We start from the raw sequence: 26725 nt of genomic DNA, 5'->3' as shown, positions 1-26725 counted from the left end.
TCCATATAGCACACACCACATCGACAATAATTTGTAAACTTTCTCTTTCGTAATTCTATTAATTAAGTTTCCTTTTTAGTTTTACCCCAAAGCAATTAATGTGGGACCTTTTTCATTTCGCATACTATTCTTGACCGCATACATTCGTAATTCCGGAGCTTCGTTATTCCGAAGGTTCGGATATTCCGAAGGTTCGTAATTCCGAAGGATCGTTAGTCCGAAAACGAAATGAGGTTCGTAATTCCGAAGGTTCGTTAGTCCGAAAACGAAGTGAGGTTCGTAATTCCGAAGGTTCGTTCATCCGAAAAAAGAAATGATGTTCGTAATTTCGAAGGTTCGTTAGTCCGAAAACTAAATGATTAACTAACCTTATTTCGTTTTCGGATTAACGAACGTTCGGAACAACGAACCTTATTTTGTTCTCGGATTAAAAAACTTCGGAACATCGAACCCTATTTCATTTTCGGATTATCAAAACTTCGGAATAACGAACCTTCGGAATAACGCCACAAATGTTCGGATTTACGAACCCTTTTACATTTTCGGATTAACGAACATCGAGGTATAGGCAATTTACGTGTTTCGGAATTACGAACCTTCGGAATAAAGAACCTTCGGAATTACGAAGTGTAACCATTCTTGACATGGGAGGGACGGGAACAATCGACACATATTATCGTCCATGACGATAAACATCCTTGAGAAATATCGGGTGTTCTATTCAAATTCAGCATTCAAAATTCAAATTTATATCCAAAATTAGAACATTACACGACATGATTATATGTAAATACATACTATAATACAATTGAGAATGAGCATACTTGTATAAAGAAAATGTACATATTTGTTTCATAAATAGTTAAATATTTTCATAGATCTATGAATATCTGTTGAAAGTGAAACTGAATTAAAAGACTGGATGAGAATGTAACCCTAACCCTAACATACCAAATGACCACTGGAACACGAGTGTATTACTAGTAAATTAAACGTAAGCCCCAAGTACCAAGAAACATCGTGCATTTTATACAGAGTACCGTATCTAATGACATGAATGAGAAAAAAAATGTATTTCAGATTGGGTGTTGGGGTAAAGACAGCTTTCTGTATTTCGACAGCCTGTCGACATTTAAAATGGGAGGGACCAATTGGAGGGCAAAATGAAATGTTGGGGGCAAAGAAGGACAAGAAAAATTGTGAGATTTATTCAAATTTTTAAGTCAAAGTGGAAGCTGATATTTATTACAGCTTGAATATGATGCTTGTGGCAGCATTGTTTTCAAATACTCAACATTTTTTTCTTCATTTTTCAAAATTTTTGGGGCGTCAACGGGAAAATGCCCCCATGCCCTCACCCCCTTGGGGCCGCCACCGTAATCAGATGAGACATAGCATTTCATGAGAGAGGTAGCATCCGTCACCAAACAATCATGATTCCCATCTTAATTTATGACCTATTATCGCTGAAGATCCAGTATTGAGAAACATTAGCGGCAAATTTATGAAGCACCAACTATGAAAACATCGCCTTTTAATGGCGATTATGTTGCTATCTTAACATCGTAAACATAGATCGTAAATCATTGCACGTTTCTCGTATAGTATTCATGATTTCATATATTTATTTCTCGCGCACCGCACATTACATATATAGAGCACAAAGACATTAGGTTCCGTGTTCTGAACTTGTATTTAACCCATAGGTTTAACCATATATATACTAATAACTAGTAATATATCTCCATGTGCTTAACTCGGATCATGGTCTATAACTCTGTGCAAAAATATTGTGGGAAGCTAAAATGTGGCCATTTTATTTACATAATATTATGTACTTTTTAATTACTTTGATCTTTCTAAATCCTTTAATGATGAAGACATCTAGCTTGTTTCATACTTCCAGAACAGGTAAGGAATGCTTGAGAGTCAAATGAACTGATATAATTATTATTGAACCTTTTCTATTTAATGTTTATGCCACTATTGGCTATCCATAGTTAAACCACAACTTTAAACCGGAGTTTATTTAATCTCGTGTTCAGAATACGGGCTTTAAAGTCAAGTCAACCTCAAAAATATGTTAATTTGAATCAATAGAGAAAAATCAAATAAACATAACGTTGAAAAATAAGAAACTTATGACAGTTTTAAAGTTATCTTATTTTTCACAAAACACTTAGTCCCGTATTCTGAACTCGGGTTTAATTTTAACCCTGGTTTAAAGTTGTATGACTATGGAGAGCCAACTGGAGCACAAATCCCTTACAGTACACATTCAATTTATCAACTCATGTGGCACCCGAATTGCTCATTATAAGCCAGTTCGTAGTTCCTTTCTGCGCATGATCAAAAGATTCTACGCATGATCAGAAGAAGGTCATTTGTACTAAAGTGACATGGTGCTTTAAAATCTAATGAGATAAGCACCAACTTTGATGTCTTGATTATTCATATATTCTTTTGAATTGTCGTTTTCATTTACATCCATAAAAAACAACAATGCTTCCACGAACGACTGGTATTTCACAGTTTGTCAAATACATTTTGCAACATGCTAAGATATGCATTCAAAGTAGGAATGCAACAAATACCTCCATTAAGTGTTCATTGGTGTGCTATTCTAGTCACCTGGTCTATTCAATTTCTTCATCCTGCTATGTAAGGCAAGCTTACGTAATATCTTGCTTTGAAATCTTTGAAACTACGAACTCGTGTATTGTCTGGGAATGAGAACTGAAGTATCATTCTTCGTTATGAAAGCAAGGTGAAACAAAATAGTAAACATACAAAATATTCAATATAAACAGAAATTTTGCATTTTTGGCTCCCCATAATTTTAGCATAAAGTGAGACCGTGGTCTAACTTGAACCTGACTTCACAATACGGGTCTTTATGCACAACTTGGTAAAATGCATGGTAGATGATGTCCCCCACTCACTATTTCTTCGGGATTTGTTTATTGTTTGAATTCTAAAATGTTTCAATTTTTTACAGATTTGACAATAAAGACCAACTTGACTGAACCAATAATGTTAAGACAATGGCAATTCCATATGTTCAAGGAGGAATAAGAGTTTGTTTCATAGGACAATAAAAAAGAAAATTAGAATATTTCATATTTTATATAATAAAAAACGAAAAAAAATAGTGAGTGGATGATGTCATTAATCCTCTCATTTACATAGCGAACAGGATGTACATATAACTGTTTTGTGAAATTAGGTAAAATTTGGACATGTCCTAATTCATTTTACATACGATTTTGAGTAAATTTTCAGTGTTATATACTATGCTTGTTAAACATTTCAATTATTTTTTTGATGGATTATCCTTTAAAGGGGCGGCTCACCCTGACATTGAGTTGGTTATAATAAAAGCAGAAAAAATGACCTAAAATATTTGCGGAGTTTTGATGAAAATCCGTCAAACAATAACGATTCATTGATAATTGTTTTGTTTTTATTCTGTGACGTTACAGACGAGCAGCTGCTCAACACGTCGTGCATGGGATATGATTTATTTTTTCATGTCCTTTTATAAAAAAAATGAAAGTGATCTCGTGCGAAGGATATATAATCAGACATCATCTCATACCTTCCTTTATAAGAAAAGTAATTTAATTTATCGTGTTCCCTCACGAAAACATGAGAACTTATGGAATTTGTATTACATGAAAAATGGGGAAACTGCTCGCGTATGACGTCAAAAATCAGAAACTTTCAAATTTTATTACTTTCATATTTTTTGATGTATTTTCATCAAACCTGCGCAAATATTTTCCTCTATTTTTAATTCTTTATTTTTACTCTTCTTATTATTTGCTTTTATTAGAAACAACTTAATGTCAAGGGAAACTTGCGGGATAACTGCGACATCCTCTTCTCGCTGTAGCATTTTCAAGATATTCTAAATATATAAGATATAATATATTAACCCAAAAAAGGGACTATTCGTCGGCATTGATAAACAGGACATGGATCTAACGAAAAAATGCGAGCGCGAAGCGCAAACTTATATTTTCATATAGTATATTGACCTAAAAACGGTTATATCCCTAATAAGGCACTGTGTCAGCGCGTTATTTCGAGCGACTAAACGACCGTTTGGCATAATTATTGAGGGAAATAGGGCAAAAATTTTAAAGTGGTCCACTGTTTTTCAGGAAAACACTTTCCCGAAGATATTATGATCCCAAACTTCTACATGGGTATTTTTGAACTGTTGGTCATATTTTCATACAAACAATAATTTTGAAAATAATTTATCGGGTTTGCAGATAGGCAACAACGGCCAGATATAAAGAAGGGAGTTTAATGGATTTATCGTTAACACGGATGAGATTTTTTGTTTTTTGGGGGGGGGGCGGGGGCTGCATACATATTTCCAGCACATGCATACATAATATTGTGTATGTATTTTATATGCTGCTGCAATGTCTACACGTAGGGGGCGCTACTCTACTTTGGAAAGAGATTCCAAGTTCTCCGTACTCGTGCATGCCACGGAAATATTACCGTGGTGCATGCCCATCTTCTATTTTGCTCGCTCTCCACGTCTTTCTCTCTCTCTCTCCTCTTTATTTGCTATGTTTAATTTTTGTTGATTGACACAGGCCAGCTGACATATCACCTGTTATTTTCTACTCTGAAAATAACTCCGGTTTTGTGGAAAAATGTCTGTTTAACAAAAAGGAGACAAAAATTGTGAAAAAGCTTTAATTAGACAGTGTGTTAACTGATATTGTTGAGGGGAATAAACAAATTTATTGTACATTGTCTACAAACTTCTTTATGACCCAAATCACAATGAACACAACTAGAGTCAAAATCTATTTTGAGATGTTATTGAAACAATTTTTTTGGAAAAAAAATAAAGTATTGTATGAAGATATACAAGCAAACAACATATCTATGGTTGAATATCAAGAAGAAAAAATATGTACATTTGTTGTCAATAATAATTCAGTTTTTACTTTTCAGTCCCTTGATTTGTCAAAACGAATTTGAATTCATTGATCTCAATGTATATCTTCATTAGGACAGGAATTATTCATTCAATCGTTCTTTCATAACCAACCACTTACTCCTTTAATCGCTAAACCATTCATTCATCCATCCATTCATCCATCTATTCATTTATTCATTCATCCATCCATCCATTCATTCATCCATCCATCCATCCATCCATCCATTCATTCATCCATCCATCCATCCATCCATTCATTCATCCATCTATTCATCCATTCATTCATCCATCCATTCATTCATCCATCTATCCATCCATTCACTATTCCTGCCATTTCTTAGTTAACCTTTCCAACCAAGGTTTCTCTTGCAATACAACAAAATCATAAAACATACAAAATATAAGAATTTACTGTTCTTTTTTAATTCATTCATTGTGTTTACATAGTCCTGATCTTTTCATACCATTGGAAATTTTTAACAAACATTACGCAAATTTAGCGCATTACATGTCTAAAGCAATTGTTGAATTGTTGATAAAAGCCAAAAGACAATGAACCATGTATGAAACAGTATGCATACTGAAGAAAATAATATTTCATGGCTCCAAGTAAGAATAACTAGGGTCAAGGCCATTTTTAAAGGAAAGGTGGTGCTCACTTTAAACATCTTTTAAAAAAAAGGGCATCAATAGTAAATTATACTTTTCAATGGGACACATGCACTGTCTTGATCACCGCAAGGGGGGCACCAAGGCCACGGGCAAAAGGGGGCTCTTATTTTGGCCCTCAGTCTGCTTATAATCAGAGGGGCATCAATTCCATTTCTGACGACATCAAAGGACATGGACTTGGGTGGCCTTGGGTTTAATTTAGCCCTGATATTTTATCATTATATGAATGAATATACAGAGCACTTTCTTATATCCTTTAAATATGATTTTTTCCCCTTTTGGTAATAGTTGTCAATCTGTGTGATTATAAATTGATCTAACAAAAAGCATATTAATAATAGGAATTAAATAGCACCATCTATCTATAAATAATCTATTCCGAGCTGCATTGTTATTATTATTCCCATTCACCTCACCTGGGTTGAGTGCAGCTCAACGTGGGTAAATTTCTTGCTGAAGGAAAACATGCAATGGCTTGAATTTAAAGACCACAGTGCCCTCATGTTAACTGGCTAAATTTCTGATGCTCTGTATACCAACAAAACCTTCTGCATTCCTGCTGGGCTAGGATTTCAAATAAAAATATGTACTATTATTATTGAATATTATTATCCTGAAGATCTGAGGTAGCTATGAACTAGAGTCCAACACAGGGCAATTCCAATCAAACTTCAGGCAGGCAGAAATGAGTCTTTTCAATAACGAATTACATCTTCCCCTCCCCCCCCCCCCCCGACAATCACATGTAACGTCATGATCATTTATGAATATTGGTGCATTGTATTACTGCAATACAAAAAAAATCATGTCATTTTTACAAATAACACTATCATAACATGGATATCATCATCCGATATTTCCAAGCTTTAAGATTGGAAGCAATTTCCCCAAATTTGATGCTTGGGATAGCAGATTTATTCCTATATACAAAATACATGTAAAATAATAACCCCAATATATCTATAAAATGTAGCTAAAATTATGACAAAAATAAAGCTACGTGTACATCTTAAGCAGTTACACAATACGCAGAATTGCCTTTAACAAGTTCATCTAATGATCATGGTCCCTTTTCATAGATTACTACATGGAAAAACTCTTGTTTTTCATATTTTTGCTAGATTCCGAGGCGTTGCACAACACTAATAGCGAATATTCCTATTCATGCAATGATGCAAGATTTCGTATGAGGTGAAAAAAAGAGATGACTCGGCTAACACCTCGTTGAATAGGGCATCTTTCTTTCACCTCATGCGAAGTCCCACACCATCGCACTCATGCTTATTTGCTATTTGTATACTGATAGTATGCCAAATGGGTTTAGCCATGACGGTATGTGACAATAAGATAATTAAACCATCTGCTAGAAAACAAAATGAATACAAAAGGGCCATAGCTTAAAAAAAAATGTCACATGTCTATGATGTTACATAATGAGCAGTGATAATTACTTCACCATTCTGGCAGTCATCCTTAGAAAAATGTCACAAATCATGAAAATAACAATAGGTATACTTGCTTATATAGGGCTTAACGCTTACTTTGAAGGAGTCTCTATACCCCATACATTAATGCAGCATAATTACCCTGGCTCTGACAGAGCAGCCATTATGTGCACTGCACTTCAAAAAATACTCCGGCCAGGTACCCATGATTTACCTCACCTGGGTTAAGTGCGGCACATTGTGGCTCAACCATCTTTCAGCCCACAGCCCTACAACCAATCAAAACAGATATTGGAAAAAAAAGATGCACACTGCATCCACTTTCAGTGACCAGCAGCTCCCAGATCCAAATATAAATGCAGATTACAAATGATTTTGTTATGGATGTTAGCAAAATCGAATGTACTTTCAAGATAAAGCATCACTGGGTTCAAAGCAAATAATATGTCACAGCCATCCATCCATCTTGGTATCACTCAAACAAAATGTAAAATAAATCATGCAAGATTGTGAGGTTGCAGGCTGAAAGATGTATGGGATCACGAATTGTGACATTTTTTCCCCGAGTATGACCCTCTGGAAGAAATTATATTGATTACTTAAGATTATATATATATATATATACTCCTGATAAGCAGTGAATATCATACATCCCGTGCATCATTGATTCCTTCTGGAACTCTCACAACCATATTATCCATCTCCTTTGTAAGACTAATCTGACACCCAAGTCTGGACCTGAAAAATAAAATTGAATATAATCACTTACCCAATACAAGATACTCAGAAAAGATAGAAATTGCTGTGCAATTATAAAACTCACAGAAAATTTTGGAAATGCTAGCCTCTATTCAAAGTACTTGAAAAAATTAAAAATAATATGCTCAATTAGAAATACTCAAGACTGTAAGCATTCTTTGAGCAAGAAAAATTCCTGGGAGTCAATTCGTAATGTCATTTGTAAGTTAAAACTGACTTTATGCAAGACACGTGACCTGTTCTTGTGCTGAATATCCCTTCTTGTGTCTGCCCGACATAGCACATAGCATTTTCTAGTTTTGCATATACTTGTGCTTAACTCATGAAAAGCTTGTTTCCAAAGTTGAAAGGAATAAGGAGAAGAAAGGGCACGTAGTACAGAAGAGAATGCAGTGATAATTTTAATCTTTTTCTTTTTAATATTAAAATGTTTTGTTTGAATTTGGTGATTCTCTTGTATTGTAGTTTTTAGCATTTTTTTAAAGATTATTCCTACCAGAAATTAGCGCAATATCTTTATGTAAACAAAGAGGAAGCACACTGAGATGTCAAGAAAGTCTTCGCTCATCATCTGATGCCCTATTGCTCCAGACACCCAGAACAAAACACAAATGGGGGGACCATGCATTCTCTGTTATAGGACCAAAGCTATGGAATCAACTGCCTATCCAATTACGTCAAATTTCATCTACAGAAACATTCAAGTCCCAGCTAAAAACTTATTTAATCTCCCATTAACAGTTTAATTGTCTATTTATTCAGGAGAACTGAAATTCTATTCTTGTTTGTTTTCTATTACTGTTGTGTTTTCTGTTTATTTTCCTTGAAGCGCCATGAGCACCGAAAGGTGGACCTGTGCACTATATAAGTAGCCACCATTATTATTATTATTATTATTAAGACAGAAATTAATGTATGAGTATACATCATATCTAGAAAACATTTTGAATAAACATACATTCTAGTTGTTGGCATTGAAGGCTTTCCATAGTTGTGGTTGCTCAGATCAATCGCAACTCTTTGTAAGAATAGATCAATATTAAACTTACAATTGGATAAACCTTGAAAGAAACTGAACTGAAAGGAATATAGTACTCACGTATCTTCTAGTCCATAGGCCAGGTCCAACATATCTTCCTCCTCATCAAGCTTCTCTGGCAGAGTCTCAAATATATCCTCATCGAATATGAGATGACATGTAGAACAGGCTAACGTTCCCTCACAGGCTCCTAGAAAACAAAAATCAAGGGCAACTTGTCAATTTTCAGAGTAGAACAAGATTTATGACAATAATGATAGCATTCTCCCGGTACCATATTTCTGGGATCATGCATCACTAAACACTACTTTTCTGAAAATACTGTGAAAAGTAAATTTGATTTAATTAAATCATCAACAATAGTGGAGCAAATTAAGCAATTAAAAAAGGGAAGGAAATGAGAAAAATATTTCCCTTCAAATTATTTGGTTTATTGATGTTCCAATCTCAAATGATCACAACACTTTCAGGATATTGATACTAATCAGACAAAATTTCAAACAACGCACATCAGGTGAATAATCTCTCACCACTTTTTATAACTCATGATTGATTAAATTTCAATGCCCACACATTAACTTCAGGTGAAGCAGTGTTGATTTATGCAAAATTGCACTTTTCACAGACATGGACTCACAATTTGCATAGATTCCCTGTGCAATGGAAGTGAATATCTTACCGAAGCCATCAATGTCAACATCATTGTCAATCACAGTATCCAACAGAGTTTCCCCAACTTTGGCTTTCACTGTGAATGTCTCACCATCCCGATTCAAGAAATTGACTGTGATTCTGTAAAATGGGCAAAAAATGGAACATAAAATTATGAAGTGAATTTTTGAATGGAAGAACAAAAGCAATCAAATGAGAAGTGTGAGAATCGCTAATGCATAATGGCACTCACACCCTAGTGCTTGTTGTCTCTAAATTATGCTACCCAGAGGTCTGCTCTACACAGGTTTGCTGAAGTGTCCTTTCTTCCCTGTCTTGGTAGTATTTTTATATTGTGATCACCTGTGCCCCAAAATATACAAAGGTCTTAAAAAGCCTGTCAAACATACACATAGATCTCTAACAGTTCACAATCAATTTTGTTTATACCTAGAAAGCATTGATTCACCTACTGGTTTCTGCAGCTAACAAGCTGGAAAAAAAAGTGATTGTGAAAAGATAATTTGTTAGAAGAGATCTACTTCTCACATGAATCTCTTTATGGCCAATGATCTAATGTCAGATCTTATTTTTCTTTTGACTCCAGCTGGATATTTTATCAAGGTCTTTTTTTAATCAAATAATTACCATGGCAACAGAGCATCTCAGCCCACATCAAGGAAAAATGTCAGATCTGAGCTCACAATTGTCAAAAACGTCAGACAAAAAAACATATGGAGAGATACGATGACAAATCAAAGTAGATTAAAATTGGGGAGACCTCAGGTACCAAAACAATATATTCATGAAAACAGAGTAAAATAGGTACAGTAATCCATTTACCTTTTTTTTCCAATAAAATCATTTTCTTAAATAATTTTTTGGAAAAATGCTTATAAAATGCTGTAAAATGTTTGAATAATTGTTTGTATAATTTTGGACCAACCCACACACACACATGAATCACACAGACTACATTTGTGTGCACATTTGCTTTGGACTTGTGGAGAAATGGGAGGGGGGATATTTTGAATGAAATTCTTACACTTGATCCTACAACAGGATTTGCTATGATCAATACCTTAAAGGTCAAGTCCACCCAATAATGTTGATTTGAATCAATAGAGAAAAATCAAAACAAGCATAACAATGAAAATCTAATCAAAATCAGATTTAAAATAAAAAATTATGACATTTCAAAGCTTTTGCTTAAATTTTTCACAAAATTGATATGCACAATTGGTGACATCCAAATAAGAGCCCATGATTGTCCATCACTATTTCTTTCGTTTTTTATTGCTTGAATTATACGATATTTAAATTTTTACCCAATCGACATTACATGTAAGGACCAACTTAACTGAACTATCTAATGTTACAACAATGTCAATGGTAATACCTCATTCAAGGACAAAAATTTGTTTCACAGGACAGTAAGGAGAAAATTAGAACATTTTGTATTTCATACAATAAAATACAAAAGAAATAGTGATGTCATCAGTCCCCGCATTTGCATACCAACCACCATGTGCATAGCGGTATGTACGTACATGTAGGCCCCAACTGTATTGTGAAATTAAAACTGGAAAACTTTCTTATTTTACATCCGATTTTGATGAAGTTTTCAGTGTTATGCTTGGAGTTTTCTCTTTTTATTCATATCAACTTTTTGTTGGGGTGGATTTGTTAATATCGTAAAGCTCTACTCTTAGACAAGGCTCGACATTAGCGGTGGCCCGGTGGCCCGGGGCCACCAAAAATTCATCTCGGGCAACCATTATTGAAAAATGTTAAGTTTTGGTGGCCCGAATCGGGCAACCAATAATTTTCAAAGTAGCGCAATTTTTCTCCCGTATTTGCATGCGTTTATCAACTTTCTACAGTTCAAATTGCAAGTCAATTCGTAATGCGCCTTTTTTGTTAATCTACACACAAATACACACACACAAAGATTGCAGTCATGACAGTATGTAGGCCTACCGCTAGCATACAGTAACTATTATTCAGCCGGCCGTGCCGGCTGTCTGGCTGAGCTTTGCATGCATGAAACCACTGCAGGTGGCTGTGCACTAGCAGACTATTCAGACTCAGGGAGCCACGATGCGAAATGTTACTGCTAAGAAATCTTCCCCAGAACTTTGAAAATCTACGTCAAAGTCACATTTTACACCAATGAAATGCCCTTCTACAATCCATATTACTGAAACCTGATAATTTGCAAGCATTAAAAGGAGGAATTATGACCTCTCTTTTGACTCAAAAAGACCGATTTCCAAATGCATTAATACACATAGGTGAGTACATCACAGTCCCACATGTGCATTTGTATGTATGTTGATATTTGGTTTATTTTCGAAGCTGTCTTGAATAGACAGCTTCTTTCTTTCTTGTTTATAAATGACTTCTTAAACCACTCTTAAGGAAGTAAATACTTTGGGAAGGCATTTTATTGATATGAAATGTGAATTTTTTCCATCATTTTGTCAAATATAGGGAAGGAATATTCTCACTGTTTTTTCCAGATAACTTGCCGGTTTCTTATTTTTTTCTGTCATTTTTTTACAGTGATTAAACCATTTATACCCCTTCCCATTGAATATGCCTGATTAAAGAACATGTTTCTACTGAATAATAATAATTTTCCCCATTTTTTCTGATAATTCTGTCTTATGCATTTTTCTTACATTTTCTTTTTTTTTCTCAATTTTTTTTCCTGTTCTTTGTTTTTTCTTACTTCATTTTTTTTGTCTTATTTCACTTATTCATTTTTACAATTTTTGCTTTTTTTTTCAATATACTATTCTAAAAATTATTTTTGTTCATTTCCCCCTTTTATACATTGTTCTAATTCTGCAGCATATTTTCTGTGATTTTCTCCTGCTATAATATGCTTGAAAAGAGAAAATAAACTGGATTTGGGGCCTGCATAATCTAGGTTTTACGATCAAAAAGGAAGGAAAAATCATTGTTTTGTAAATCAATCTGAGTTTGCTATATGCACTATTTATTTACTTTACCATTATGAGTGTGTGTCTATACGGAGATTAAAAGTCCACACAACCTGGGAGCAACACAATTCTTTTATTCTCTTTCAATCATTTCATATTCACAATGATACATTGTAGAACAATTTATATATTACCACAAAATAAGCAAAGTAAAATAACAGCAAGAACGATTTACATACAAGATGTACAAAGAATAGTGGTACGTGGTAGTGACTGCAGAATATTTCAGTTTGTTTTATTCATTTTTAATTGATGTTTTTCTTTATATTTTTCGGGCCACCAAACTTTACTAATGGGCCACCAAAAAAAATTATTTGAAGGTTTTGGTGGCCCGAACGGGCCACCACCAAAAAAAGTTAATGTGGAGCCTTGTCTTAGAAATTAATAAAGTATCACAAGATACGAGACTGCCTCTCAAAAATTAACTAGAAATTACAAAACTTGATGAAGTTTTTTTTTAGTGTAAAACCTAGGCTAGCGCTAGAGACATTGATTGACTCTCATCATGCTCATGCACTCTCTCACTCATGCATTTGTGGCATTGGAAAATGTGAGCAAAATTGTGAAATGTCACAAATTTCTAACAGTAACATCATCAGAATTCAGATTCAGATATTGTTAAAATTTTCATTTCACTTTTCAGACCCATTTTTTTTTATCCTAACTTTTTTTTATACTTACTCTTCCTTTTTAGACATCGAGTCTGAGCTAGAGAACGTTCTCACTTGCTGAATTGAGGAAACTAATAAATTTCTATTGGACAAATGAGCAAAGTGTAAGTCTGAGGCAGTGCAAATTTGGTCTCTCGTCCGGAGTTTCAAATTGGACCTGGATCTGGAGACAGTCCCATTCATGCAAAAATTTGTTGGCGAATTCTTCACAAAACAAGAATTCGCTCTAAAACTTGTATTGCCGTGACTGTATTGTCCTAATAATGAGCAGGATAATTGGCAATGTGGTCTTCTATACACTGGCAACCTGACAGTCCTCAGAATCGTTGAAAAAGACATTTTTATTCGTTAATTCACGCCACTTTATTGTGTTTACGTCTGAATACGTTTACAGGAACATGCCTCTGACCTCTGACCTAAAGATTTTTTTTAATACTGCCAGCTAGCGTTGGACGTCATACAGTAGGTTGCTATGCCACCAATATTTATTTATTTCCTTTGATAAACGGCCCTCGTACAGAAACCATGCGCAGCTAAAGAAAATAGTTCTTTATTGCATCTAATATTTCACCTTATTTTTGAGTATTTTTCCAATTATATCTTTCTGTAGTTTCATTCAAAGTTTTTAAACAAGAAATATTCACTTGAATGTAAGGTATCACATAATATCTGAAGCGGTGGAATTTTTAAGTAGTTACCCCCGGTGATGAGGCTTCTGTTGCGAACCCAAACAATCCAAATCCCGGCACGAGAGTGACGTACACACACACGGCTACGTCTCGCGTGCATGCAAATTATTTACGTGAAATTATATTCACTCTACGCCAGACCTCCCCGACGACCACTCCTGTGCACGCCGAGGACAACGAAATTCAGGAGAATTCAGACTTCGCATTTGACAGCTGTTTTTAGTGATAAAGACAACAAAAACGGAGGACTCAAATAATACAACAGATTAGTGCATGTGAAAGTTACTCTCTTCTAGTTCAACTGAGTAACTGAAATATTGTTTCTACTTTGATAAAAGGATTTAAAAAATCAAGCAAAATGACGACGGTTTTACCAACTCCGCAACAGAATCAGAAAAGTGGCACCTACACTTTCGCCAGTCAACCGAGAGCGGTTCCTCAGAGGAAAAAATACAGAGACCCACTTGCACAGTAAGTTCAAATTAACTTAGAACCCTAAAATTAGGACCTATATCTAGTTCTTATTAATCTGAAGTGTGAAAGTCTGCTGTCTTTAGCATGTTTAGTGCTGAATTCCTTGCAGTTAATACGACAACAAGCTCAGCTCAGTCAAGACGAAATGAAACCAACATTAAACTTTTTTTTGATAAACTGTTGGTTGAAACAAAAGAGTCAGAATTTACTATCAACATAATTTGTGTGACCCAACTGTTAGTGTTATATATTGTAATCAACAAATTTTAGTTGAATAAACAGGAAAGAGAATGGTGAAAAATAGGCCTATTAATAATTATTTCCTAAATTTTATTTCAAAATCTATCACAAAATGGGATTTTTGTAATGAAAAGGTTTAAATTTTGCTCGCTCTCTGACTTCGCTCAATTGCATTAAACTTTATAAATTTGCCCATCTTAAAATTTAAGGCTGCTTCTAGATAAAGAATCTAGAAATTACATGTAGGCCTACCTTACCGTATGTCTAGGCCTACACCAAAAATTTCTGTTTTGTTTTGATCTTCACTTGTTGCACTTACGATACATGTAAATGCATGTAGAAGCTAACCATGGTGGTTTATAACTAAATTGTATTCTGTTTCGTGTTTTTTTCATGTTTTACCTAGATCTTAAGTTAGAGTCGTAAGTTTTATTTCACAAATACGTAGATGTCTATTATACTTAGATTTTCTGTTATGTTTTTGTTTTCCTCTCACAGAAACCCAGAGCCAGTGCCAATTGGTAATATAATGTACGACAGGCGAATTGTCAGAGGAAACACATACGCACAACACACTCTACCTGCGGTATGTCACTACATGTACTTTCATTGTTGTTTATATGGGGAAGTGGAACTTTGAAATATGAGTATTATTGAGCCTCCCTTCGCGATTATGTTTTGTATGAATTTATTTTGATAGACTGACCCCGTAAAGATGGTTTTTTAATTTTTGTAGATGTTGGTGCCATTCAAATCCAGACCAATTTATAGCAGAAAATCTACAATAACTTGTTCTATTCCCAGGCCAGAAAATCTAGACAAGATGCACTTTGAACAGCCTCTTCATTTTCTGTATGTAGACCATATTCCCTTGTAGATTTCTCCTGTATAAAATGATATTTACATTTATAGTTGTTCAATGGTTGTTTAATAGAAAAAAACTATTTTAATTTGTATAAAATCTTTTGAAAAAATCCTGCTATTTCTAATTATGTTTTGTTTGGACATTATCGTGAACAGACAGCTCAACCCGATCCGATAGAGATCCAGAGACAACAGGAGATTAGGAGGCGTAAGATCGCAGCCAAGAGGGCCAAGGATCAACTTAGACCGAGATCCCCTGAGCCTGTAGAAGGAAGGAAACACATCGACGTCCAGACTGAACTGTACTTGGAGGAACTCAGTGACAGAGTAGAGGAAGCGGATGTCGAAGCCCAGACCGATGCGTTCCTTGATAGACCACCAACGCCGCTCTTCATTCCTGCCAAGACCGGCATGGATGTTGCTACACAGATCTACGAAGGGGATGTAAGTCAATTACCGGTAGTTAATGATGATGATAATGAAGGCAGTAATTTATCATTATAAGGATGATTATAAAAGGATAATTATAATAATTCACAATAATGATACAAACCATTTATATATAGCACACTCTCCATCGTAGTTAGATGCTCAGTCAAGGCATTTCTGAGCAAATTAACAGCAATAACAACAACAAAAAGTACATAACAAGGTTAAAATTTAAAAAGCAAATAAATCAACGCCTGTCAAAAATTACTCTTATTAAGATCTATTATACAGTTGCCAACCATTTGATTGACATACCAAATACTCACAAGTTGTACGAACCTTGACCTTTGTATTAATATAGCATTAATGTCTTTATCAATTGATATATTTGACTTTAGATTCTATGGAGCTATTTGACTACTGATTCTATATTTACATGATGAATTTTCCTCATTAACCGATTAATTAGAAATTGTTGCACCTGTAAATCCTCAAAAAGGAGATGAAGGTTTAATAGCACTGATTAACATTCAGAGCAAGTATGTTCCCCTGATGAAAATTATCTGAAATTTAGCCATATTTTCTGATTTCCTGTTATTGTTTATCATACAGCTATTTGACTTTGACATTGAAGTCAAACCGATCCTAGAGGTGCTGGTAGGAAAGACCGTAGAGCAGGCTCTACTTGAAGTCATGGAAGAAGAAGAACTGGCCAATCTGAGAGCGCAGCAGCGAGCATTTGAAGAACTCCGCAACGCAGAGCTTGTAGAGACACAGAGATTAGAAGAACAAGAGAGGAGGCATAGAGAAGAGAAGGTATGTAATAGATCTTTAAATTTGTAACCCAGGGCCCTGTCTTTAAAAAGTTACGATTGATCCAATCAATCGCCACTGTATGGAAATCCATCCATACCAAACTTTTTAATACAGGGAATTTGCTAAATCTCCTTAGTAAACATAGAAAATCACACTGAATCATCAAGAGAATAATGAATGTATGAATATACATCGTATCTAGATAACATTTTCAACAAATTTGCATTTTTATTTGCTGGGGTTGCTGGCCATCCAAAGTTGCGATTGATCGGATCAATAGGACCTATTTTTAAGATGGGGCCCGGAGCAATGTTTCATCCTCTAGTATCTAGATTACATTATTTTATACTCTGGCAGTTCCAGTCACAATATACAAAAAAAATACATTCATCAAAGACATGAGTAAAAATTACACACACAAGGTAGCTCTATACTTTTTTTTCAAAGCTAACTGTTATTGATACTTATTCTGATGCCTGAGCAAGATGATATTGGTATTATTTGTTCATAAGGTAGTGTAGTGGTGTTGATCCTTGTCATTCATAAAGAAATCATGATCCTTGTCTTCAAACCATTCACAAGAACTGTTCATTGAAACTCATCAGCAAAAGATGTTCTTGTTGGTTAAATGGAAGGTCATGTGATAGATTTCACAATTCCCTGGAAAGCTTTCCTTTCAGAAGTTCTAAGGCATAATTAGTGACCCTTCCTTGTTTGAAGCAAGGTTCTCAATAATATGTATTCCATTCAGCTGAAGGTGTCTCAATCTTCCTGTAAAGTATTTTAATGCAAAGTTTGTTAAATATTGAAAATGTGAAAAGTACTAATGATGAATAGAGCTCAAACAAATTTTCATTTGGACACTCTGGTGATCAAATGATGTATGAATCAGATCATGATTCTTATGTTAAAATGTACATCTTTGTTTAATTTGCACTTTTAGGAGAGGAGGATGAAGCAGCAACGGGAGGTATTAAAGAAAGAGAAGGAGACGGCGGAGAAGATCGCAGCGAGAGCCTTTGCCCAGAGCTACCTTGCAGACCTTATACCATCAGTGTTTGGTACCCTCAACGATAATGGTTATTTCTATGATCCAGTTGAGAGGGATGTTGAACTAGGTTTTGTGCCTTGGCTCATGGACGAGGTTGCCAAGTGTATCGACAAATCAATTCTTGGAAGGACTGTTCTCGATGGTAAGTTACTCTCACTTTATGTCTCAAATTTAGTATTTGTTGGTTCTCTTTAACTTGATTGGTATGTACTCATTTACTTATTGTTTTATTTAGCCATTAATTCATTTCATTTATTTATCTTTGCTTATTATTATTATTAGTAGTAGTAGTATATTTTCTATTCCTTTCTTTATTTTTTTTATATTATTCATTTGTATCGGAGGGGGGATTGGCGAGGCCTTTTTTGTACTGTCCTATTTATGGAGTTGATATTTTTGTAAGGAATCATGATTCATAAATATTCGTAAACAGACTGAAGGGGAGAATTAGAAATCTTTTGAAAGTTAATTTCACGGGAAGTAGAAATAATTATGTTGAGAAGAATATGTTTAATTGCTCTTCATTTAATTCACGTTTTTTATCCTACACAGGTATCATTAGGGATGTGGTCAAGGAGAGGATGGCTGCGTACTTCAAACTGGAAGAATCAGGACAGACAAGTAACATTGAATTGATTGCTGAAGCAGCTCAACAGATCTTAGAAGAACAAATGAACAACGGCGTTGAGGGACAAGAACCTGCTGCTCAGGAGGTTAGCTAAATTTCTACCATAACATCCCTAAATTTTGTGAATACTACCGTAATTGATTTAAATAAGATTTCTATTAGGAATAACAAAGTGAATGTTGGCCAGGTATCATGGCACATTCTAGGTGCTAAGTTTCCACACAGCTGTTAAATGGCAAGAGTCTGCATAGGTACCAATACCATACAATTTTGGTGAAATTGTTTGCAGTGGCAAAAAAAAGAGAAAAGAAATTTGCTGATGTGGTTTACAGTACACCATGTGGAGTGTTATAGAAACAGTGGATAGAAGAAGAGAAGAAGTGGATAGGCAAGAAAGTGGAGATTTGAGAGTAGAGTATTCTTTCTTGAAAATAGTCCTGAAAAGGACTAAACCAGAAGGAATGTTGAGTGAGAACAGCTTGAGTAGTAGAGCTGATGAGGAGATGCTGGCTTGAGTCGGCGAGTAGAGATGATGAGTAGTAGAGAGACTCGACGTTTCGGACAGGTTGACTGTCCGTCTTCAGGAGTGAAAAGAAATTGTGATGCAACAGTTGTTCAGGGCTTTATTTATTTTAGGCTTAGGGTAGGGTAGAGTGTTCAATCCAGGATTAAAGTTAGTCATTTGATTGGTTTTTGGAATTCAGAGCGGAGCAATCGTCGCCAGAGCAAATGTCCTGTAACCAAAGAAACAATATACTTATTTCGGGGGTTCTATCGCTCTTTCGGGGAAAGAGATTTAATCAAACACAACTCCAATATTCAATCGCAACTTGATTTTTAACCGATCACAAGTCACATTTAATACTTGTTTATTTTATGAAACTCTTTCTACAACAAGGGCTGTTGACTTCGGTCCTGTTCAATTTGACTCAGATTTCTTGTGCAGTTGATAAATAGTAAATCATTCTTGATCTTTTTTGTGTCTTCTGCAGGAAACTGTCGCTGAAGGAGAGAGCAGACCTGAAACTGCCCCTGAGCCAGCCAATGAGGATGAACAAGAGGAAGGCGAAGGTGATGACGCGGAATGAAGTATATGGGACTGACATTGTCAATTATAAAGAAGAAATCATCAACTACACTCAAGATATATACTGTCTTTATCGCCAAAGCATGTTCAAGCTTTTTACAAAAGCGCATTTTATGGATAAACTGAACTACAAATTAAAGTATTTCTGAAGACATCCGTCTGCACGTTATCAGTGATTATAGGTGTAATGCAGCTTGAAAGTGCAGAATACTAAAGCGAGATGCTACATTTGTTCACAAACACAGAATCAAATGTATGGGACTGAGATTATTAGCCATACAGAGGAGAATCGTCATATATCTTCCTTACCAAACTATGTTGCAGCTCTCAGGCTTTTTAATTTCAAACTGTATTTTATTGATAAAGTGAAGCACAAATTATGTACAAAAATAGTACATCAACCTACACATTCAGTGTTAATTTGTGTGATGCCGTCAGAAAAATGCAGAATATGCAAGGTTATGGAATTGAATATTTTTCGAGACGTTTGATGCTGTAGCATCGACACTGATGTGCATGAATTGATTTGAAATCAATATAATGAAGAGTAACTCCAGTGTACCTGCATTTCGGAATGCACTTTTATAGAAAATTTATTATATTAGTTTAATGAATTTACTGGAATTTAAAGATCAATTAGCGAATTCGGTGAATTAAATTTGGACTAATGTGCCGATTGCCACTCTATAAATATTGGAGCACATTGTGAATGTTTTACTATTACCTGTAAATAAGAATGTATTTATGTTATAAACTCAGATCTATGTAAATCATTCATGAAATTGTTCCAGTTATTGAATCCCCCCTCCCCCTAATATTTCCTAGAAATAGGTAAATAGCGAAATTGATGCCTAGAATTCAAAAAATAAAATGATTCTGATACAAAGTTAGACTTTGTCATGAGAAGCTGTACTGGGGCCTGTTGCATGAAAAGTTCTGTATAGTGGTAGCTGTGTCACCCAATGGTAATTCACCATGGTAACAATACTCTACAGCCAATCAGAATGAAAGATTCCATGCAAGCTAGCAAAGCTACCATTGGATAGCAAAGTTACCACAACAGTAACTCTGGGCCAGATTCATTAAGACTTGTTGCAATAACAAATGCATTATTTTTATTTAAAGAAATATTTCCAACCAATCAGATTAAAGGATTTCAGTAGCTTTAAACTGCTACTGCAAATTTGTTATTGCAACAAGTTTTATGCAACAGGCCCCCTGGTGCGTTTCTCATCAGAATGAAACCAAGTACTTTGTTTACAAATTCATGTATTCAAAACACCAGTACATTTGTGTGTATATTTTCTTGTAACACGTATTCAAATAAATGATTGTATATTTACATGACATGATCACGACTGCCATCATATTTTTATGTGTTTGGTAATTTAATAGGTTTCATCATTTGCATGATGAGATGGGCATGATCAAGCATAACAATCGACTCCACAATTAATCATAAGATTTGCGTTCGGGCCTTGGGGGAAAGAATCTTACAAGTAGAGACATTGTGTGAATTAAAGTGGAATAGTATTCAGGAGGCCGTTTCATAAAGCTGGTCATGAGTTAAGAGCGACTAAGAATGACTGTTGAACCTTTCTTGCACGCTAAATAATTACCGATTAACATTTTATAGTGAATATCATTAACCTCAAGAAAGGATCAACAGTTTTATGAAACACCACCTGTCCAAGACCATGTCAAATTAACATTATTTCATCCCTTATACATGTAGCAGTTTTCCCTAATTCATTTCCTCAATGTTTTTGCGTGTGCTTTACTAAAAGGAAATTTCTTATTCATGTTCTTCATTTGATAGGCAAAAGCAAATTTATTCTAATTACAGATAATCCAATTATCACTGGATATAACTACAGTATGTTGCAGTGTTTTTTTCTGCAAATTAGCTGCCTTTTGAAAATATTCTGAGAGCATTCCCAACATGTGGCCGTTCCTGGTATGGGTGGTATGGGGGGGGGGGGGGTGGGTAGAAAATGAGAGTATGAGTGAAAGAGGGGGTATCAATTTAATTTTCATTTTTATATTCAGACAATAACTTTAAGAAATTTATCCTGTCACATTGCTTTTAAGTAAATGCAGAAAAACATAAAAATGGATATATCAAAAAATGGATACACTATCGCTATCAAACAGAACATTTTCAAATTGTTTCATTTAAAATGAGTTGTGCACCCATCCCCTGGGCATTGTGGCTTGCGCCTGTAATCCAAGCTGTGGGGAAGTTACAAATTGATGTACAGGTTCGAGCCCTGGTCACGTCTTTCGGATTGTGACGTTAAAGGTCAGTCCCAGACGTAAATAATCATATCTGATTGATACACGTCTGACAAAAACTAAAATACACACTCCCCCTCCTGGTATTTCCCCCATTGAATGTAATGTAAACTTAAAGGAGAATGAAACCATTGGAACAAGATAGCTTGTGTGAAAACAGAAAAATCAAAGAAACAGATCAACAAAAGTTTGAGAAAAATCAGACAAATAATGAGAAAGTTATGAGCATTTGAATATTGCGATCACTATTGCTATGGAGATAGCAAATTGGCAATGCGACAAAGATGTGTGATGTCACTTGTGAACAACTCTCCCCATTACTTTAGTATATATTTCACTTGAATTGCCTCTTTTATCACATCTATCCATAGATCATGTGTTCTTTCTACATGAGGGCATGTAATACATATTTTTTAAGAATACATCATGGATAAAGAGTTTGTATCATCATAAGAAAAAGCAAAAATAGACATTTTGAGGGTATTTTATAGTCCACCAAAGGGAAAGTTGTTCATCAGTGACATCACACATCCTTGTCGCATTGCCAATGGGAGGATCTCCATAGCATTAGTGATCGCAATATTCAAATGCTTCTGTCTCATTATTTGTCCTTTTTTTTCAAACTTTCTTTATTCTTATTCTTTGATTTTTCTGTTTCTACACAAGCCTATTTGTTCCAAAGGTTTCATTCCCCTTTAATCCTTCCCAGCCATTGTTTCATTATTATTGCTTACAAGAGCTCGGCCCAAGTTCACAAAGGTGGTTTCGAAAACCCACGGTTGAGTCCATGGTTTATGCAGATTTCCTCTATAAATTACGCTTAATTTAGCGCATATCGGGCGAGTGTATAAAAAAGTATCCAATGCTGATGTACGCTTTTGTCACTGTGCGCCAAATTGATGCCTGTTGCCGTGGTTATCCATGCTTTTTATTCATGAGTCCACTCTTCAAACAGTGGACTCATGAATAAAATTGCGTATCAATCTAACCTTGGTAACAGGTGTCAATTTGACGCACTGCAGGGTTAGCGGATTTAAATCACGTTGATTTAAATCGTGATTTAAATCACCATGATTTTTTTTAAAAAATCATTGATTTAAATCACTTCCATTGAAAAATGTACAAATCATGGACAAAGTATTTGTTCAATGCAGTTTTAATTCTTCAAGTCAACTGAAAAACTTTGAATTAACTTTATATCAACAAAAGATCAACAAAGTCTTCATATCTACTTAAAACAAATTAAAATCAAATTAATAAAATCAGGTAATTCCTTAAAAACTACAGATGTATGTTGTCAATAGGTACTCATTTTTTGTAAATTATGTCGAGTTTTTCTTCTGAAATTTTACATTCTTTGTCAGTTATTATTAGTCAATTTCTTTCTTAACAAAGTTTTCACATAATCCAAAGACTTTTCAGAGAGCAGTTTGTAAAAAAAAATATATAATATATAAAAGTCAATGAGAAAAGGTTTGTTGGCAGTTTTCCAGTTTTGATCCTTCGCCTACACATAACTACTTCTGTCATGTAAAATAAACAAGTGGAATGCCTCTGGCCATCTCACCTGCATCACGCGGTTCAATATAGCAGCAGTGCTGACTTTGAATACTACTCTAACTCGCACAAGATGTTCAGTGATACATGGTTACTCTTATGTCCACTTTTTATGAACTAGACCAATAAACTTACAGAGATATGATGGTTATTTAACAAAAAACCCCAACATGGCCAAAGTTCATTGACCTTACATGACCTTTGACCTTGATCATGTGACCTGAAACTCGAACAGGATGTTCAGTGATACTTGATTACTCTTATGTACAAGTTTCATGAATCAGATCCATAAACTTTCAAAGTTATGATGGTAATTCAACAGATACACCCAATTCGGCCAAAGTTCATTGACCTTTGACCTTGGTCATGTGACCTGAAATGCGCACAGGATGTTCAGTGATACTTGATTACTCTAATGTCCAAGTTTAATGAACTAGACCAATAATCTTTCAAAGTTATGATGGTAATTCAACAGATACTCCGATTCGGCCAAAGTTCATTGACCCTAAATGACCTTTGACCTTAATCATGAGACCTGAAACTTTCACAAAATTTTCAGTGATGCTTGATTACTATTATGTCCAAGTTTCATGAATCAGATCCATAAACTTTCAAAGTTATGATGGGAATTCAACAGATATCCCAAATTCGTCCAAAGTTCATTGACCCTAAATGACCTTTGACCTTGCTCATGTGACGTGAAACTCATGCAGGATGTTCAGTGATACTTGATTAACCTTATGTCCAAGTTTCATGAACTAGGTCCATATATTTTCTAAGTTATGATGACATTTCAAAAACTTAACCTCAGGTTAAGATTTCGATGTTGATTCCTCCAACATGGTCTAAGTTCATTGACCCTAAATGACCTTTGACCTTGGTCATGTGACATGAAACTCTAATAGGATGTTCAGTAATACTTGATTAATCTTATGGCCAAGTTTTATTAACTAGGTCCATATACTTTCTAAGTTATGACGTCATTTCAAAAACTTAACCTCAGGTTAAGATTTGATGTTGATGCCGCCGTCGCCGTCGGAAAAGCGGCGCCTATAGTCTCACTTTGCTTCGCAGGTGAGACAAAAATGATACCTGCATGTAATCAACATATTTAACATGCCTCTTATTTCGTATTGTTACATTTATCATACATTTGATGTTTTAAATAACATAATTATAAAAATCACATTAACATAATGTAGTACAGTCATAATTTGACTGTTGAGAAAAGCTTTCTCTTATAAAACCTTTTAAGTCACTGCAGCCCATTTTATGTTCAGTGCTACAAATAATGGAAGTTTTGTATCTGCATGTAATAATGGAAAGAGCTCTATAACAACAATTTGCAAAACTCAGAATATACATTTAACACTGCATTTAATTGTAAGATGCAGGTACTTCAGTTACAATCATTGGCAGTTGTAAGCTGTGTCTCATTTAAAATAAAATACTTCTTTTTGTAATACATATGTTGTAATTTAAGCAGTTTTGCAGTTTTTATCCTTTAAGTTAAAAGTAGATTTTTTTTCATACTTCATGGATCAAACAGATTTTATTGTAGAGAATATGGGAATAAAAATTGTAGATTAATGTAAAAAATTACAGTAACATAATGTAGTATAGTCACCCTTTGACTAAGCTATCTCCTATATTGTTCTCCAAAACTGAGTTTTGCATCTATATCTGTAGCAAGAGAAGAGCTTTTTATCAAACTAAAAAGATCCTAAACATATACAGTTGTAGTCTCTCTTTGACTATTGTAAAGCTGTGACTAATTGAAAAAAAAAAATCATTGATTTGAATTATTTCTCTTACAATATACATGAATACTAGTAATTGGCAAAGGGTTTGTTGGCAGTTTTGATAAGGGATTTTTTCTCTTGGATTTTTTAAATATTTGAATGAAAAATCCCAGAGGGGAATTTTCTCTACTCACTGGGAATTCCCTATGGAATATTCCTTCATAGGCCTATGTATGATAGAATTAAGTTCAGATACATGATTCCTCAAATTTATTTTTAATTGTCCATTTTTACTGGATTTTAATTACAAAATATGTGGTTAAGAACAATATTAGGGGTGAAATGTATAACATCAATATTGATGTCATTGTAAGAGTAAGGGGGGGGGATAATCAGGCTTTTTTTTCGAAGGAACTTTTAAAAAATAAAAAAAATAAAAAAATCTGATTTAAATAAAAAAAATCCGATTTTTTTTTATTTAAATCAGATTTTTTTTATTTTATTTTTTTGATCCGATTTTTTTTTTTTTTTAAAAAATCAACCCTGGCGCACTGTGACAAAAGCGTGCATCAGCATTGGACTTTTTTTATACACACTAAATTAAGTGTAATTTATACAGGAAATCTGCATAAACCATGGGTTCAACCGAGGGTATTAAAAACCACCTTTGTGAATTCAGGCCATTATGTCTCACGACAAAGAAATGAATTGGCTTGACATCATTGCAAGTTTCATCTTGGCCTGACTTGCCAAAATGTTGCGGGAAAAACATGGAATTCGTATCTGTTGTCTTCAATATCAATTATGCATGCACAGTGTCAAAAGTACATAGAGCAAAGGAGTTACTCTTTTCAAGTTTTGGTAATACTTTTATTTTTATTTTAGTTATCAATATTCTATTCATTTCTAACTTTAAAACCTCCATGTTTGGATTACCTTTTTATGCATTGTATAGGAGAAAGTGAAATCATTCTATTGGCCCAGTAGAAGTTTGTCACAGGTTTTGAATACACAGCACAATAATGGAACAAGGTCTGCATAAATTAACATAATTGTATATATCAAATTATCAATCATTTTTTATGGTAAATTTTCTCTTTTTTTTGTGGGGAAGGGGGGACTTGACTATATGATGTGTGACCACAGGTTCTCCAAACCATTTCCCTGAGCAATTGTTTTCATCAATCAAGACTTTACAACCTACTTGCATATTTCTATAATTTATATTCTCAATGTTAACCATTTAAATGTAATGGACCCCTCCCCCCCCTCCCCCCAACAAAAAAAATGACCTCAAGGAATTCTTGGTCTCGTTATCAAGACAAATAAAACAATCCTAAAATAATGCATAATCATGTCCTTTTTATTCTCAAACTTTGAACACTATAAAACATTTTTGATATTGTACATGGGCAGTGCCATGCAATTATACTGCATCCCCCCCTCAAGACACCAGCAATAAAAAAAATCTTGATACATGTGTTATAAACACATTATCCACCCTTGTTTGCATTGATAGTTATCTGTATGTAGTATCGATCATGTTCATCTTATTCCCCTTATTTTAAAATGAATAATGATAATATCTTATTTGGAGACAAAATGGTTAAAGAGGAAGTTCACCCTCACAAAAAGAAAA

General features: G+C 34.6%; 2 protein-coding genes across 2 annotated transcripts; one reads left to right on the top strand and one right to left on the bottom strand.

The window, feature by feature from the left end:
- Positions 1 to 5370: 5370 nt before the first annotated feature.
- LOC121413925 (adrenodoxin-like) lies at positions 5371 to 13643 on the bottom strand. Its single transcript, XM_041606930.1, has 4 exons — positions 13225 to 13643; positions 9564 to 9676; positions 8945 to 9074; positions 5371 to 7824 (listed from the first exon to the last, which is right to left on the bottom strand). Exons 1-4 carry the CDS (start codon positions 13551 to 13553, stop codon positions 7731 to 7733), a joined length of 666 nt encoding a protein of 221 aa, XP_041462864.1. The 5' UTR covers positions 13554 to 13643; the 3' UTR covers positions 5371 to 7730.
- Positions 13644 to 13941: 298 nt separating this feature from the next.
- LOC121413924 (radial spoke head protein 3 homolog) lies at positions 13942 to 20839 on the top strand. The gene is made up of 7 exons (XM_041606929.1): positions 13942 to 14374; positions 15116 to 15203; positions 15638 to 15925; positions 16523 to 16726; positions 17670 to 17919; positions 18330 to 18490; positions 19398 to 20839. The coding sequence occupies exons 1-7, from the start codon at positions 14262 to 14264 to the stop codon at positions 19491 to 19493; spliced, it is 1200 nt and encodes a 399-aa protein (XP_041462863.1). The 5' UTR covers positions 13942 to 14261; the 3' UTR covers positions 19494 to 20839.
- The last annotated feature ends 5886 nt before the right edge of the window (positions 20840 to 26725 follow it).

Source organism: Lytechinus variegatus, chromosome 4, assembly GCF_018143015.1.
Source record: "Lytechinus variegatus isolate NC3 chromosome 4, Lvar_3.0, whole genome shotgun sequence".
In the NCBI taxonomy this organism is placed as follows: domain Eukaryota; kingdom Metazoa; phylum Echinodermata; class Echinoidea; order Temnopleuroida; family Toxopneustidae; genus Lytechinus; species Lytechinus variegatus.
Note: the sequence above shows the minus strand (reverse complement) of the source record. Positions and strands in the feature narration are given on the sequence as shown.